Source organism: Suricata suricatta, chromosome 3 (genome assembly GCF_006229205.1).
Source record: "Suricata suricatta isolate VVHF042 chromosome 3, meerkat_22Aug2017_6uvM2_HiC, whole genome shotgun sequence".
Taxonomy (NCBI): Eukaryota; Metazoa; Chordata; class Mammalia; order Carnivora; family Herpestidae; genus Suricata; species Suricata suricatta.
The window spans coordinates 132,056,402-132,072,028 of NC_043702.1; the positions used below are offsets into that span (position 1 = coordinate 132,056,402).

Below are 15,627 nucleotides of genomic sequence, written 5' to 3' on the forward strand. Positions count from 1 at the left end.
CGATTCTGTTCCCTGAGCCTTCACTAACGGAGCACTCTGTGTTTCTTGTGTCTTCCAGTTGACCATCCTCCGATGGAACGCTCCCAGTTTGTTTCTGTTGTCCCTAAATATCCAGACAAGATGGGATTTGATGAGGTAGGAAAGGTGCACACGTGTGCATGTATGTGGCATGCTTACATGTTTCTGTTAGAGCACAAGCCTGATGACACATTTGAGAGCCAGCAAGACTGGCCTGGCTGCTGAAAAGGCACTGAGGTCTTGGGAAAATGACTGTTTCTGGTGAGTCTCAGCTTTCTTATCTTATAAAAATGGAGCATCATATATACCCGGACTGTGTGTCAACTATACCCAAACTAAAAAAAAATTTTTTTAAAGGAGCATCGTGGTAAAAATGAATTAATCATCGAGTTAGAAAGATCTTACTGTTAAGTCCTGAGTGCATTACATATTTTCTAGGAAGAGCTATTGCTATATTTTGTAAACCTTTCAATCAGGATTCAAGGGTCAGGTAAGAGGGTATATGTTTTAGGTATCGGAGGACCTTAACTTTATTCTGGGTGGGTGGAAACCATTCTGGAACAGTCTGTGCTTTATTTTCTCTGTGCTATTCTTCCATGGACAAAGGCTGAGGGCAAGGTTGAGAGAAAAGAGAAAAAGAAACCTATAGTAAAATTCTGCCTTTCAGTGGGCAAGAACTTCATCATAGCGCTCCGAGGACCATATTTATTACAAAGTTTTTGTTTGTTTGTTTTTTAATTAATTTATTTATTTTTGAGAGAGAGGGAGAGAGAAAATGAGTAAGGGAGGAGCAGAAAGAGAGAGAAAGAGAGAGTGAGGGAATCCCATGAGGGGCTCTATCCCATGAACCGCGAGATCACGACTTGAGCTGAAATCAAGAGTTGGACGCCAAACCGACTGAGCCACCCAGCTGCCCCTATTATAAAGTTTTGATTGCATGAAGAAGGATTCTTGCATGATTGCAAGAATATAAAGCAATGCCTCTCATGGGAATACGCACAACAGCCCCTTGGGAGTGCCGAAAGCGTGCCTTCAAGTCACCGAATCCTTTGTGGGTCCCTTATGTCGTGCAGCTGCTGATCAATATTCAAGAGCTTGATGATCTAGAGATTAGGGCAGTGCCTCAGGAATCCATAAACTGAGACAGAATTTTTCCATGGGTTCTGGATGCGTTGTGGGCCAAGCTTTGTGCTTGCTGTGTGCTCACTGGCAGAGCTCCACTGCAAGAAAAAGCCATGTTTACCTCCTGTACCGTTTAATACATGCCCCCAAAATACAGCCATCTACAAGCTGCTGGGATGGGAACTGGTATTTCTGCTATAAAACTGATGTGGATCTGGGCTTCAGGAATGGGAAGGAGTATTTCCTGAACATTAAGTGGAAAAGAGTTAGCAGCTGCGATGCTGTTTGCACCGAGGACAGAATGAGAAGCGATGACTTTAATGTGGTGGAGAGGAATCAGAATGGAGTACAAAGAATTCTTGAAAACAGTCAGGCTGCAGGGAAGTCGGTCCACCCTGCGCAGCTTCCCAGCTTCTACAGCTTCCTAGAGCCATCCTTCATCTGACTCTAATCAGCCCTCTGTTCTCTAGGTGAGAGAACCCATTGTCTTTGTATATATTCATTTTAGACACGTTCCCATGAGGACTGGAGCAAAGGAAATCAAATGGGACAAAACCAGGATCTTCCAGCTCTGGCCTTCCATTTGGATGTGGGTGCAAGGCCTGGGTCACCCCTAGAAGCCTTCTGGAAAATGCCGTTTCTAGGAAGTGATACAGATACCGGAAGTGACTACCCTGGGCTCTAGAACAGAGATACGATGGCGGAAAACAGGATTTTCGGGGGCTTTTTCTTTCTCCCAGGATCCCATGACCTCGTGGTGGCGTCTGGGCTGCGTTTGGCCATGCAGCTCTCTGTCTCTTTGCTGTTCACTAAGTATGAGCAAGCCGTCTGTGTTTTTTCTTCACGACTACAATTTTTATTGGCTTGTCCTGGCAGAAAACTGAGACTGAATTATTATTTACTAAAGTCTTCCCAGACTACAGGTCTCTGGTTTGAGGAGACTTTTTGTTGTATTTCTGTTCATTTTTTGTTTTGTTTTGTTTGGGTTTAGTTTTTTCTCCTGGAGTGGCCTCGGGTCACTCCATGTGTACACAGGAGAAAATGCCCCTTCCTTTCCGTACCTTTTAACATTGTGGGACAAAACGTGGCCCATCAAGGTGTGGTTGTAACAGGAAGAACACTAAATGTGAAAGAACACAATCTATTACATTATAAAATCCCAAATAACAAGGCAAGTTAGAGTCACCACAGAAATTATGTCTTTTTAAAAAAAATAATTACCCAGTTAGGTAAGTAAGAGAAGTAATGAAATCACAATGCCCCTAATTCATTTTGCCCTAAATTAGGCGGATAATTTCTTTAAAGGGGACATCTCGTTTCCCATCAGTTTCCCTGCCCAGTGCTTTATAAAAGGATGGAAGTGAGAGTGTTTTAAGGAAAGGGTGAACATTTAGTAAGTGTTGATCCAGTAGCACATAGAACATTGTGATGATCACATTAAAATGGCTGTGTGAACCACAGCTTTACCCCCAGTAAAGTCTGAACCCCGGCAGGTTACAAGATATAGTTTCGTCCTTATTCCGGCCACAGCATAAAGCAAGCTTTACCTAAGCCACATATCATAGACATTTTACTCTGTGTCGTACTTGCGAGACGAGGTTGTTCAACTCCCTCTTCTCACAAACAGGGGAACCAGACTCTGAAGCCTCAAAGGCCATCTGGGTGGTCAGGTGAGGCTGAAGCCACAGTCATCTACTTATTCCTGCAGGTTTCTCCTCATCAGTATTTCTTTCTTTTTTTTTTTTTAACCTTTATTGTTTTTTGAGAGACAGAAAGAGACAGACCATGAGAGGGGGAGGGGCAGAGAGAGGGAGACACAGAATCTGAAGCTGGCTCCAGGCTCTGAGCTGCCAGCACACAGTTCATGGCCTCAAGCTCATGACCTGTGAGACCACGACGGGAGCTGAAGTCAGACGATTAAACAACTGAGCCACCCAGGGGTCTCCTCATCAGCATTTCTTACGGACAGCTGAAATCTCCCACTCTCAGAAGACCAGTTTAATGTTCACAGTGAGCTTGTTACTGTTTATAGCAAAGGACCTTATGAAAACACATATTTACCTGTAATAGCATTCATGTAAAAGCATTCTGTCACTCCTTAAATCTGGGAATAGACAGGACAGTTTTGCTATCCATAATTCTCTGCAGTGGCTTCATGATATGCATGTGTTTAGGACAGCCATCAGGAATTTAGGGGCTAATGTGAGGGACTACAGATGGACCCAGTCCTTGTGGGAAGAAATCTGAGTGCATATTTTTTGGATTTAATGGACTAATATGATGTGTAAATGATGTCTTTCCATTTCTCCATTCCTCAAAGGGCTACCCCCAAGAGTAGGGCCTCTCCTCTTTACTTCCTTCAAAAAAATTCTCATGTCTCTAGGGCAGCTGAAGAATTCTGACAAAGAAGCTATTAAAATTGAGACCTTGATGATTGGAAAAAAAAGGGACGTGTTAAGATTAGATTTTTATCATTCTTTGAATGAACTGAAATGTATTACAGTGAATATAAACTCTAATATTTAGGGCCCATGAGAAAAGAGCAGTATGACCGCAGTTTTACAGATGAGGAAACTGAGACATAGGGACCAGGCCAAAGCAAACATTTAGTAAATTACAGTAAATAACACACTTGACAAACTACCTACCTCCTACCTCTGAGTCTCATATGTTTTGGGTTTAATTCACGTTTGGCTTTCTGAAGAGTAACTTTGTGAACTTTTCTATCTCAAGAGCAGGGCAAACATGTCCACCAACAAGAGAAACAAAGAGAAGGTGAAGTCACTGCCCATGGCTCAGTTTTGAAAGTAACTCTGTTTGGATTATATCATTTGACTTGATATGAAATATAAACAAATCTTCACCACTGTTTTCCCTATTTTTTTCCCTCCTTATTCTGACACTTTGGTCCTTACATTTACTTAACTTTTCAAGCAGCCTAAGATAAGACTTGTGTTTCTTTTCCTTTTTGTCTTCCTGCATTAGATTTTCATGATCAACCTCAAGCGCAGAAAGGACAGACGGGACCGGATGTTACGCACCCTGTATGAGCAGGAAATTGAGGTCAAGATTGTCGAGGCTGTGGATGGAAAGTGGGTTGGGTTTTTTGTTGAACCCTTCAAACGTGGTTAGAACAAAGTGTCTAAACTTGGGTGACCTGAAGAAAATAAATGAGGAAAAATGCCTAACAACCTATATATCCTGTTGCTTGAGGTGCTTGCCCATTGCCTGCCTGGGCTGATCACATTTCCCAGGAATGTGGCGGGAAAGTCATAATGGGAACCTGGTTGAATTCCTTCAAGAGTTTTGTTATTGCTGTTGTTTATTATTTTGTGTTCCTTTGCCCATTTATTTGACACTTTATTTCAAGGCATAGATGTTTGCAAAATTTACATTCCATGTTATATGCTAGTTTGGAATATGAAAGGCCCTAGGAGTATGGCTAGAAGCTATTGTGAAGATTCTTATGACTTCTGGAGAATTTCATCAATGTTTCACAAAATGTGACCTGGACACCCGTGTCAGAGTCCTTAGGGGCTGGTTAAGAGAACAGCCTCCTGAGTCCCATCACAGGGCTGCCTAATCATGGTCTCTAGGGCTGCGTTTAGGAATATGCATTTAAGAAGCCTCAAGGTGTTCATGGGTAAGTTTGCCACATAAAATACAGTTAAATTTGTCTCAAATATTGCATGGGCTTACTTATACTAGGAAATTATTCATTGTTTACATGAAATTTAAATTTGGCTGGATGTTCTATGTTTTACTTGCTAAATCTCACAGCACTGTTCTGTGGTGCACTAGAGTTTGGGAACCACTGCTTCTAATACCTAAGAGCCCAAATTTTATTTATAGGCCACAAGGACCAGGGGAAACTAGATGAGTTGTGAGAGTTCTTTATGTATTCGGTATACAGGCCTCTCGTCAGCTATATAATTTGCAAATACTTTCTACCATTCTATGTGTTATCTTTTCAATTCACAATGGCATCCATTGCAACACAAAAGGCTTTAATTTTGATGAAGCCCAATATATGTATTTTTTGTTGCTTATGCTTTTGGTATTGTATCTAAGAATCCACTGCCAAATCAAAAGTCACAAAGACTTATTTCTATCTTCTAAAAGTCTTGACAGTTTTTTCTGACATGTCTCTTATTCAACTTTTGTTCCATTTTGAGTTAGTTTTTTCTATGGTGTGAGGTGGAGATTCAAATTCCTTCTTTTGCACTTAGTTTGTGTGCCTCTGCACCATTTGTTGAATAGACTGTTCTTGCCCCCTTTGAATTGTCTTGTCACCCTTGTCAAAATCAATTGCCATAAATTTAAGACTTCATTTCTAGACTCTCAATTTAATTCCTCTGATGTATATGTCAATCCTTATATCAATACCACAACGTCATGATGACTGTAGCTTTACATGTAAGGAAGTCTGAGTCCTTTCACTTTGTCATTCTTTTTCGAGATAGTTTATGCTATTTTAGGTCCCTTGCACCATCTGAGTTTAGCATCAGCACAAAAAAGATAAGATGCCTTATATTGATTCATTTTCACATGTTAAACCAACCTCACAATCCTGGAATAAATCCCACTTGGCCATGGTGTATAATGCTTTTTATATGTTGCTGGATTCTGTTTGCTAGTATTTTCTTGAGAATTTTGGATCTCGATTAGTAAGGGATATTGGCCTATAGTTTTCCTGTAATGTCTCTTTCTGGTTTTGGTATCAGTATCAGGATAATACTGGCTTCATAGAATGAGTTGGGAAACATTCCCACCTCTTCTATTTTTTGGAAAAGTTTGTGAAAGATTGGTGTTAATTCTTTAGATGTTTGGCAAAATTCCCCCAAAGAAACTAGCTGATTGTGGGTCTTTCTTTCAGAAAGATTTTATTACTAACTCAGCTGCTTTACTTGTTATAGGTGTATTCAGAGGGTTTGTTCCTTTTTGGGTCAGTGGTTTATAACTTTCTAGCAATTTGTCAATTTTATCTAGGTTATCTAAGTTGTTGGCATACAATTGTTCAGAGCATTATCTTATAATCCTTTTTGTTTTGATAAGGTCAGTAGGGGATTGCTCACTCTTTCCTTCCTCACTTAAATAATTTGAGTCTACCTTTTTTTTCTTAATCAGCTTAGCTAAAGGTTTATCAATTTTGTTGATCTTTTCAAGGAACCAAGTTTTGGTTTTGTTGATTTTCTCTATTGTTTTTCTTTTTTATATTTTACTTATTTCCACTGTAGTCTATATTTTTTCCTTCTGCTTGCATTGGGTTTAATTTGCTATTCTTTTTCTAATTTCTCTAAATGGATTATTTAGATCAGATTATTCATTTGAGGTATTCTTTTTTAATATAGGCATTTAAAGCCATAACTAGCCCTCCAAGTACTACACCAAGCTCATTGTGTAAATTTTGGGTAAGCCCAATGTGTTTTCTTTTGCATTTATCTCAAAACATTTTTTCATGTCCTTTGTGATTTTTTTTTTGACCCATTAGCTATTTAGGAATATGTTGTTTAATTTCACATATTTGTGAATTTTCTAAGCTTCCTTTTGTTATTGAGTTTTAAATTTATTCCATTGTGTTTAGAGAACATGCATTATATGATTTCAATCCTTTTAAGTGTATTGAGGCTTAATTTACCATCTATATGGTTTTTTTAATGGTTTTTCTTAGAGAAGTTGCACGTGCACTTGAGAGCAGGTGTATTTTGCTGCTTTCAGGTCGAGTGTTCTGTAGCTATCTGCCAGGTATTGCTATACGTATCTGTCAGACAATTGCTTAATCATCTCTTTCTGTCTTCAGCTGATCAATTTTTGCTTTATGTTTTTGACCCGTTGCAAGGTGAATATATATTTACAATTTTTGTCTTTCTGATGGATTGATTCTGTTATTTTTTTTTAAAGAGAGAGAGAGAACAAACATGAGTGGGGTTGGAAGAGGGAGAGTGAGAGAGAGAATCCTAAGCAGACCTCACGTCTAGGGCAAAGCCCAATGCGGGACTCAGTCTCATGACCATGAGATCGTGACCTGAGCCAAATTCAAGAGTTGGACACTGAATTGACCAAGCCACCCAAGTGCCCCAATTCTTTTTTTTAATCATAAAATATTCTTCTTTATCTCTAATAATTGCTTTTGTTTGAAAGTTTATTTTGTCAGGTATTAATATAGCTCCTCCACCTCTTTTGTGGTTACTGGTTACATAGTATATCTTTCTTCATCCTTTCACTTTGAACCTATTCATGTCTTTGAATCTAGTCTGTCTCTTGTAGACAGCACATAGTTGAATTATGTTCCTAAAAACTCATTCTGCTAAGCTCTGCCTTTGATTGTGGGGTTCAGTCCATTCATATTTAATGTGATTACTGATAAGGTAGGATTTATATCTGCCATTTTCCATTTGTTTTCTGTGTGTTTTACATCTTTTTTATCCTTCTGTTTTTCATTATTGCCTTTTTGTGTTAAAAAGATACATTCTATTCTACCATTTTAATTCCTTTATTGTTTCTTTTACTACATGTTTTAGTTATTTTTTCAGTGATTTCCATGGAGACTGCAATTAATGTTTTAATTTAAAGCAATCTAGTTTATATTAATACCAAACTCCTAGGAGAAAACATAGGGAATATGCTCCTAGACATCAGTCATGCCAATGGGTTTTTTAGATTTGATGCCAAAAGCAAAAATTATTGGGACTACACAGCAAAAGAAACTATCAAAAAATGGAAAAACAACCCACCTAATGGGAGAAAATATTTGAAATATCATCAACATATGAAATATTTGAAAATATTCATCAATATGTGAAATTATATATCTGATAAGAAGTTAATTTCTATAATATATAAAGAACTCATTCAACTCAATAGCAAAAGCAACAACAACAACAACAACCAAACAGCTTGATTAAAAAATGAGCAGAGATCTAAGTAGATAGATAGATTTTTCCAAAGAAGACATAGATGGTCAACAAGTACATTAAAAGGTACTCAGCATCACTAATTATCAGGGGAATACAAATCAAAATCTCCATGAGATATCACCTCACCCATATTTGAATGATTTTTATCAAAAAGACAAGAAAGAACAAGTGTTGGCAGGATGTAGAGAAAAGGGAACACGGACAGACTGTTGGTAGGAATGTAAATTGGTGCAGCCACATGGAAAATAGTATGGACCTTCCTCAAAAAATTAAAGATAGAGCTACCATATGATCCAGCAATTCTACTTTTGAGTATTTATCCAAAGAAAATGAAAAAACAACTCAAGAAAATATGCACCCCATGTTCATTGCAGCATTATTTATGAGAGCCAACCTAAAAGTCCAACAGGCAGATGAATGGATAAAAAAGATGTGGCATATATAAATATATACATTGAAATATTATTCACCCATTAAAAAAGGAAGTTCCACCATTTGTAACAACATAGATGGATTTTGAAGGCATTATGCTAAGTAGAATAAGTCAGACAGGAAAAGACATATACCATAGAATCTCATTTATATGTAGAACCTAAAGAGAAAAAGAGAAAAAAAAAACCAGTTGAATTCATGCATATAGAGGACAGACTGATGATTGCTGGGATTTAAAGGTGGATGAAATTGGTAACGGGTGGAAAGGTACAAACTTTAAGTTATAAAATAAACAAGTCATGGAGATGTAATGTACATTATGATGACTATAGTTAATACAATAATAATATATTGCATATTTGACAGTTGCTAAGAGAGTACATCTTAAAAGTTCTCACCACAGGAAAAAAAATTTTGTAACCATGTGTGGTGATGATGTTAACTAGACTTACTGTGTTGATCGTTTCATAATATATACAAATATCAAGTTATTATGGTGTATGCTGGAAACTAATGTTATATGTCAGTTATATCTCAATAAAAAAACAAGTTAATTTCAGTGGTGTACAAAAACTTAGCTTTTTATATTGCTTCATTATTTTCCTCTCCCTTTGTTCTATTGTCAAACAAGTAATTTCTTTCTACATTATATGCCCATTAACACAGACTTAAAATTATTGTTATGCAGCTATAACTTAATTCAGATAAGAGAAAAAGGAGTTATAAATGAAAAACATTTCTACTGTCATTTATATTTACCTATGCAGTTACACATCCCCATGATCATTATTTCTTTAGATGGATCTCTATCACTCTCTAATTTCCTTTCATGTTGGCCTGAGGACTCCTTTAGCATTTCTTATCGAGCAGATCTGCTAGTAATGAACCCTCAGTTTTTGTTTATCTGGAAATATTTCAATTTATCCTACATATTTGAAGGGTAGTTCAAATAGATATAGAATTTTTGGTTGACAGTCTTTTTCAGGTAGCACTTTGGATAGGTCAGCCTACTGCCTGTGGGCTCCATGGCTTCTGAGACTCAGCTGATACTCTTATTGAGAAAACTTTAGTGAGTCAGTTCTCTCTTTCTGCTCACAGGATTGTCTCTGCTATTTTTGTTCTTAACCTTTTTTGAAAAAAGAAATTATGTTAAAAGGAAAGACACTGTACATAGCTCCTTCCTGTCTTCATTAATAGTATTTAATGCTATTAGCCACTTTCCTTCATTAGGAAAAGAATTCCTGAAAGCTGTCAAAAAGCTGGTGATACTTAGAACTACATTGGCAACTGTGAAATACACACTACGTATAACACACCCTCTTGTCTTCACAAAAGCTTGTGATGCTGCCATGATGTGTCAACCGTGATGAGCTCCTGAGGACTGATGGGAAACCTGAGAAGTCTTCCTCAATGTGCCGAAAGGCTCTGGGGAACATCCAGAACTTTTGTGGTGGGGACATCTCAACTTGTTAATTTTCAGACACGATCTCTGTCATGCAGGGCACTCAACACAAGCCAGCTGAAGGCCCTGAATATTGAAATGCTGCCTGGGTATCGAGATCCCTACTCCTCCAGGCCTCTAACCAGGGGTGAAATCGGCTGCTTTCTTAGCCACTACTCTGTCTGGAAAGAGGTAAATAATGCTTTATTTATTAATTTATTTAAGAGAGAGAGCACAAGCAGGGGAGAGAGGCAAAGGGAGAGAGAGAAAGAAAAAATCTTAAGCAGGCTCCATGCTTAGCATGGAGCTCAATGCAAAGCTTGATCCCACGACCATGGGATCATGACCTGAGCCGAAATCAAGAGTCAGACACTCAACCGACTGAGCCACCCAGGTGCCCCAATAATGCTTTATTTAGATACCCATTTTTGTAATGAGGAGGAAGAAGAGTGGGACTTTGTAGGTGAATTAGGGCCAGATATAAAGTGGACCCGTAACTGTTCTAGAAGTACGCTTGGAGGTTTTTGTTGCCTTGTGTCTCCCTCTGATGCATGGCCAGCAACAAACAGGCAAGGGCAGCCTTGTTGCCACTTGGGACAATAGCAGGGGAGATGGCATGTTCAGGAGGCCACACTCCTACTGATGCATCCTTACCCTTAGTAGGAGTGCCTGGTATTGTATGTATCTGGCATGTCATCATTTATTAAATGATTTCATACAAGGAGTCACATAGAAATCATATGAAGTGGGTCAGGAAGCATGGACCCATTTTACCCAAGAGAAAATAATTAAATATCTAAAGATATTAAGTAAAATATCTTTGGAAGAAGTGGCAAAGCCAGGCCTGGGAACCATGGCTCAGAGACCAGACACTGATGAAGGGAGGCATTGGTGTGTGGGGTCCTTGATCCAAGATCAGGTCCCACAAGAAAAGAGAAGGTCCCTAAAAGAAGGGTCCCTGAATGCCTTCTCTCTTTGAATGACCCAGTCTATGCCTATCTTTGTTTCCTTAAAATGTAAGTGAAATGTAATAGACATGTATAAAATTATATAGATCATAAAATATAGGCCAATGAAGTTTCACAAACTGAACAACAATGCAACTATGTTAACTGGCACCCAGACCAAGAAACAGGTGGCCAGCACCCCAGGGCGCCCTCTCCATATTCCCTTCAAGGGAACAGTCCTGGGGGGCAATCACCACTTGACTTCGAACAGCACAGAATAGTTTTGTCTGCGTTTGCCTTTTGTTTACAGGCATGGAACCATATAGGCTATTGAGGTATATCCTTTCAGGATCCTTTCATCTGTGAGATTTATCTGTAACATTGCATTAACTGTACATCATACATTCTCATTGCTGTAAATAAACACCTGCTCATGTAACCATTAGACAGCATTTGCTTAGATTCCAGTTATGAGCTATTACATACTGTGCTACTATATTCTTGACTTTATAAGATGTATTTACCTAATAAAAAATAGGTATGGGGCGCCTGGGTGGCTCAGTCGGTTAAGTGTCCAGCTTTGGCTCAGGTCATGATCTCACGGTTTATGGGTTCGAGCCCCGTTCGGGCTCTGTGCTGAGAGCTAGCTCAGAGCCTGGAGCCTGCTTCGGATTCTGTGTCTCCCTCTCTCTCTCTGCCCCGCCCCTGCTCTCACTCTGTCTCTCGCTCTCTCTCAAAAATAAATAAACCTTTTAAAACTTTTAAGTAAAAAATAGGAAGAGAACATCTCACAGGGTATCTTTCCACTGATGACCTTTACAGGTAATTGACCGAGAGCTGGAGAAGACTCTTGTTATTGAGGATGACGTGCGCTTTGAACATCAGTTTAAGAAGAAGCTGATGAAGCTGATGGATGACATTGACCAGGCTCAGCTGGACTGGGAACTAATGTGAGTTAGCTTATCCCAGAGCATGGAGAGGACCCAGTTCTTTCCAGGGGGCAGCGGGCCCCACCTCCCCAGCTGATAGGAGATACAGTTCCAGCTTCCACTTCCCTGGTTTTCTCTCCATAAATGTCCCCAAGAACAAGAAGTGAGTGGAGAATAGACCCTGGTTTCTGCATCTCTATGCTCTGCAGGCTGAGAACGAAACTGGCCTGCAGGTCAGGAGTCTTCAGGTTGAGTGCTCACGTGGGAGCACAGCAGAAATGCCACCAGGGAGGCCACAGGTGCAGGGAGAGCTGTGGAAAGAGAGGAGGAGGCATTCGTTCAAGGAGTCCTGTGTCACACTTGAGATCAGGTTTCCTCTGTAGCCTCTGACAGTATGGGGGCTACAGGTCAGCGTACAAGTGCCTCTCTTGGGAAGGGAAGTGTGAAGTGCAAACAGTAAGAACACTGAGCTGGGTTTGATGGGGGGTCAGAGGCTGTCGTAGGAAACCCAGGCTCACCAGGGTGATGCTGGTTCTGAATTGACATTTAGTTAATGCTTTGGTAGCTGTCTCTGGGAAGTAAGTCTCTTTCTCTCTCTTCCCTCTATTTCCCTGTCTTCCTCTCTCTCTCCCTCTGCTGTCTCTCCCTCTCCCTTCATTTTCTTTTTAACCAAATGATGCTTTTTACTTCTCTCTAATGAGGCAGAACGTTCCCAAGCATTACGCTGGCTTCCCAGCTGTGTGTCAAAGGCAATTTCATCAAATCAAAGCCTGTTCCTCTGGAGTGGCTGCAACAGCCAAGCTGTCCTTACTCCTCCCATCCTCGGAGGGAAACTTAACTACGGGCCCAGCTGGAATACTTGTCCTTTCAGAAAACATGCCATTCCGAGCCCAGAAGAAACCTAGTAGTGGCTGAACTAATCCATGGAGAATAGACCCAGAAATCATACTGTGTAATAAAAAGAGACTGGCTCCCTGTCAGATGTCAGCCATGTGACTAGATTCTACACTATCCCTGAGGATCCTTGTTTGTTCCCATAATCCTCCAGAAGTCAAGCCTTTCTGAGTCTGTAGCTCTACAACCTGTGGCTACGTCTGAGCCATGGAGCCTGGAAGCCATTTTACCTCAGTTGACCTGCGCAGAGGCAACTGTTGCCTAAGCCTTGGACTCAGAAGACAACCTGGGGAGTCCTTATGGCGGGCTAATGTCAGGCACAGGTTCTTGTCCACTTGTCGCTTAGCTGGTGCATCTCTTGGGACAAAGTACCAACAGGTCCAAAAATCTGTTCTAAATGTCATAGACTGATGAAGTCAAAATACTCCCTTGATATCAGTTATATACTGTTGAAGAATGGCAGTGGTTACAAACTTTTCACCTTATTCTAAAATGAATAAGATACAAATGTTACTGACACTCAAAACATGAAAGCTGTCCATGGCTGCTATGTGACATTTTCCAGGAAAAGGAAATAGTCAATGAGAAGTGTAAACTCACCCACTGGAATCATCTAGGGCAATGCTGTCCAACAGGAGTAGAACCTGAGCCACATATATCACTTAAAATTTTCTAGTGATCCCATTCAAATGGTAAAAGATATTAGGTGAAATTAATAATATATTTTATTTAACCCAACATCTCTAAATATTATTACTTTAAGAGGTAATCAATATTTAAAAACTATTAATGAGAGAGTCTACATTGTTTTTTTCTACCATCTTTAACATCCAGTATTTTATGCTTACAAAACATTTCAATCTAGATTCTAAGTTTTCAACTGTGATAGTAAACAGCTTCTCCTCTTCCTGAAATGATTTTGTTTAAGGGAAAAAAAATATTTTACACCTCTTCAGTTTTATTTTATTTTATTTTTTAATATAATTTGTTGTCAAATTGGCTTCCATACAACACCCAGTGCTCATCCCACAAATGCCCTCCTCCATGCCCATCACCCATTTCCCCCTCTTCCCGACCCCCCAACAACCTTCAGTTTGTTCTCTGTATTTAAGAGTTTCCTATGGTTTGCCTGCCTGGTGCTTTTCTCAGAACACAGTGAGGGCGGAGCGAGGTGTGTGTGAGGAGGGGGAAGCCAGGCAGGCGTTCTTATTCATTCTCCCCAGGAAGGACCCCCTCGGGGGCCACTCTGGTTCCCAGGTCTCTTACTGTAGACTGTTTCCCACAGCCTCTTCTCTCCTGTGTTTACCGCCAGCATCTGGAGAGCTGTCTGAAAAACATGGAAGGCTGAAACTCTAGGGACTTGAAAACAAAAAACTCAGGACTCCCACATCTGGCTTTTTTTTGGTCCACTTCCAACCTCTGTAAACACAGCTGGAAGTCCCAAACCCTCTGTGGGAAATGATCTGAGAGATCTCGTAGTCTCTCCACAGCTTAGCCGCCAGGCTGGAGCACAGCGCTAGGCAAGAGCTGTTGGGATGTTGATAAATGGAGCCAGGAAAATGGCCCCATAATGGCGGGTGACAGTCACGGCTGGTGATGGGATGCACTCACTTTGTGGCCTGATCCATTTAATATAAGACACAGCTGGTCCAAGCTTTCACAAGTATCTGTAAACCTGTGCCCTGTTCTTATGGATGTGTAATATTCAAATTGGAATTTTCTCCTCCTTCTACTTCCTTTTAGTTATATTGGTAGGAAGAGGATGCAGGTGAAGGAGCCGGAGAAGGCAGTGCCCAACGTGGGAAATCTGGTCGAAGCTGACTACTCCTATTGGACGCTGGGCTATGTCATCTCTCTGGAAGGAGCCCAGAAGCTTGTCGGAGCTGATCCGTTTGGGAAGATGCTGCCAGTGGACGAGTTCCTACCGGTCATGTACAACAAGCACCCCGTGTGAGTCTCCCTGTGCTGCCGGCCTGTCCGTGGGCACAGCGCTCTCATATCGTGACTCAGTTTCTCAGGACTATGTGACATTTTCTAAAGATGTACTGTTTTCCCAAATGATCTTTCTATAATCATGACCCAGAGGGGCTGACTTGAGTGATTATCCCCTTGTATAGCTGGGGAAGATGAGGCAGAAATGGTGAGTCTTGCAAAGGAGTCTGCTGTAATGCCCAGTGTGTAGTTCAACTGGACATAATGTGCTCGGTCCTCTCCTTGTTTTCGATCTTATTTCCACAAACTCATACACCTGAAGGAGAAGATCATCTTCCTGAGCGCCTCAAAGTTGTCAATTCATTCCTCAATCTATCATGTGGACTTGGTCGGGCAGGCATCCTCCTCCTTGCAGAGCTTACAGTCCGGCTGGGAATTCAGACTCACAAACAGTCCTTGTGACGTATTGTGAGACCCGCAATCACAGAGTTGTGTTAGAGGCTCAGGGAGGGTGGCGGTGGCCGCTGAGCAGGGCGGCGTGGAAGAAGGCAGTGTGGTGCTCCTGGTTCCCGCAGCACAGAAGCTCTGACCTAGTGTTCATCCAAGGGCATGGAGATCGGTGGTTTGCCTGTCCAGTCTCCCCGGTAACCTGTAAGCCCACTGGGGCAGGGGCAGTCTCACATCTCTGTGTCCTTAGGACCTAGTCCAAACTCTTACACATAATTTCTGCTTAATCAATGATTCCTAAATTCATTAAAGGAGCAGGAGATCAGGTTCTAACCTCGGCTTCTTCTCTCAGTTGCTGGGTAATCTCCTTCCTAGAAGGGCTTCATTTTAGTGGTTGAGAATTCCCGTCCTGTGTCTTGCTCATTTTGTCTCCTGTCCTCAGTAAAGATGGGGCTCCTCACCCGCTATGATGCAACTGACCTTATACCTTGTGTCCTAGCAGGACCATGGAGGTCAACCATCATCTCTGTAACAGAATGAAAACTAAC

The 15,627-nt window shown here is 40.7% G+C and overlaps 1 protein-coding gene across 1 annotated transcript in view; it reads left to right on the forward strand.

Moving 5' to 3' along the window:
* COLGALT2 (collagen beta(1-O)galactosyltransferase 2) overlaps positions 1–15,627 on the forward strand; it is a 98,664-nt gene that overhangs the window by 79,384 nt on the left and 3,653 nt on the right. Inside the window, exons 7-11 of the mRNA XM_029935217.1 lie at positions 59–135; positions 4,126–4,232; positions 9,990–10,122; positions 11,700–11,827; positions 14,444–14,650. Coding sequence (XP_029791077.1) covers positions 59–135; positions 4,126–4,232; positions 9,990–10,122; positions 11,700–11,827; positions 14,444–14,650 — 652 coding nt within the window. The remainder of the gene's footprint in view (positions 1–58; positions 136–4,125; positions 4,233–9,989; positions 10,123–11,699; positions 11,828–14,443; positions 14,651–15,627) is intronic.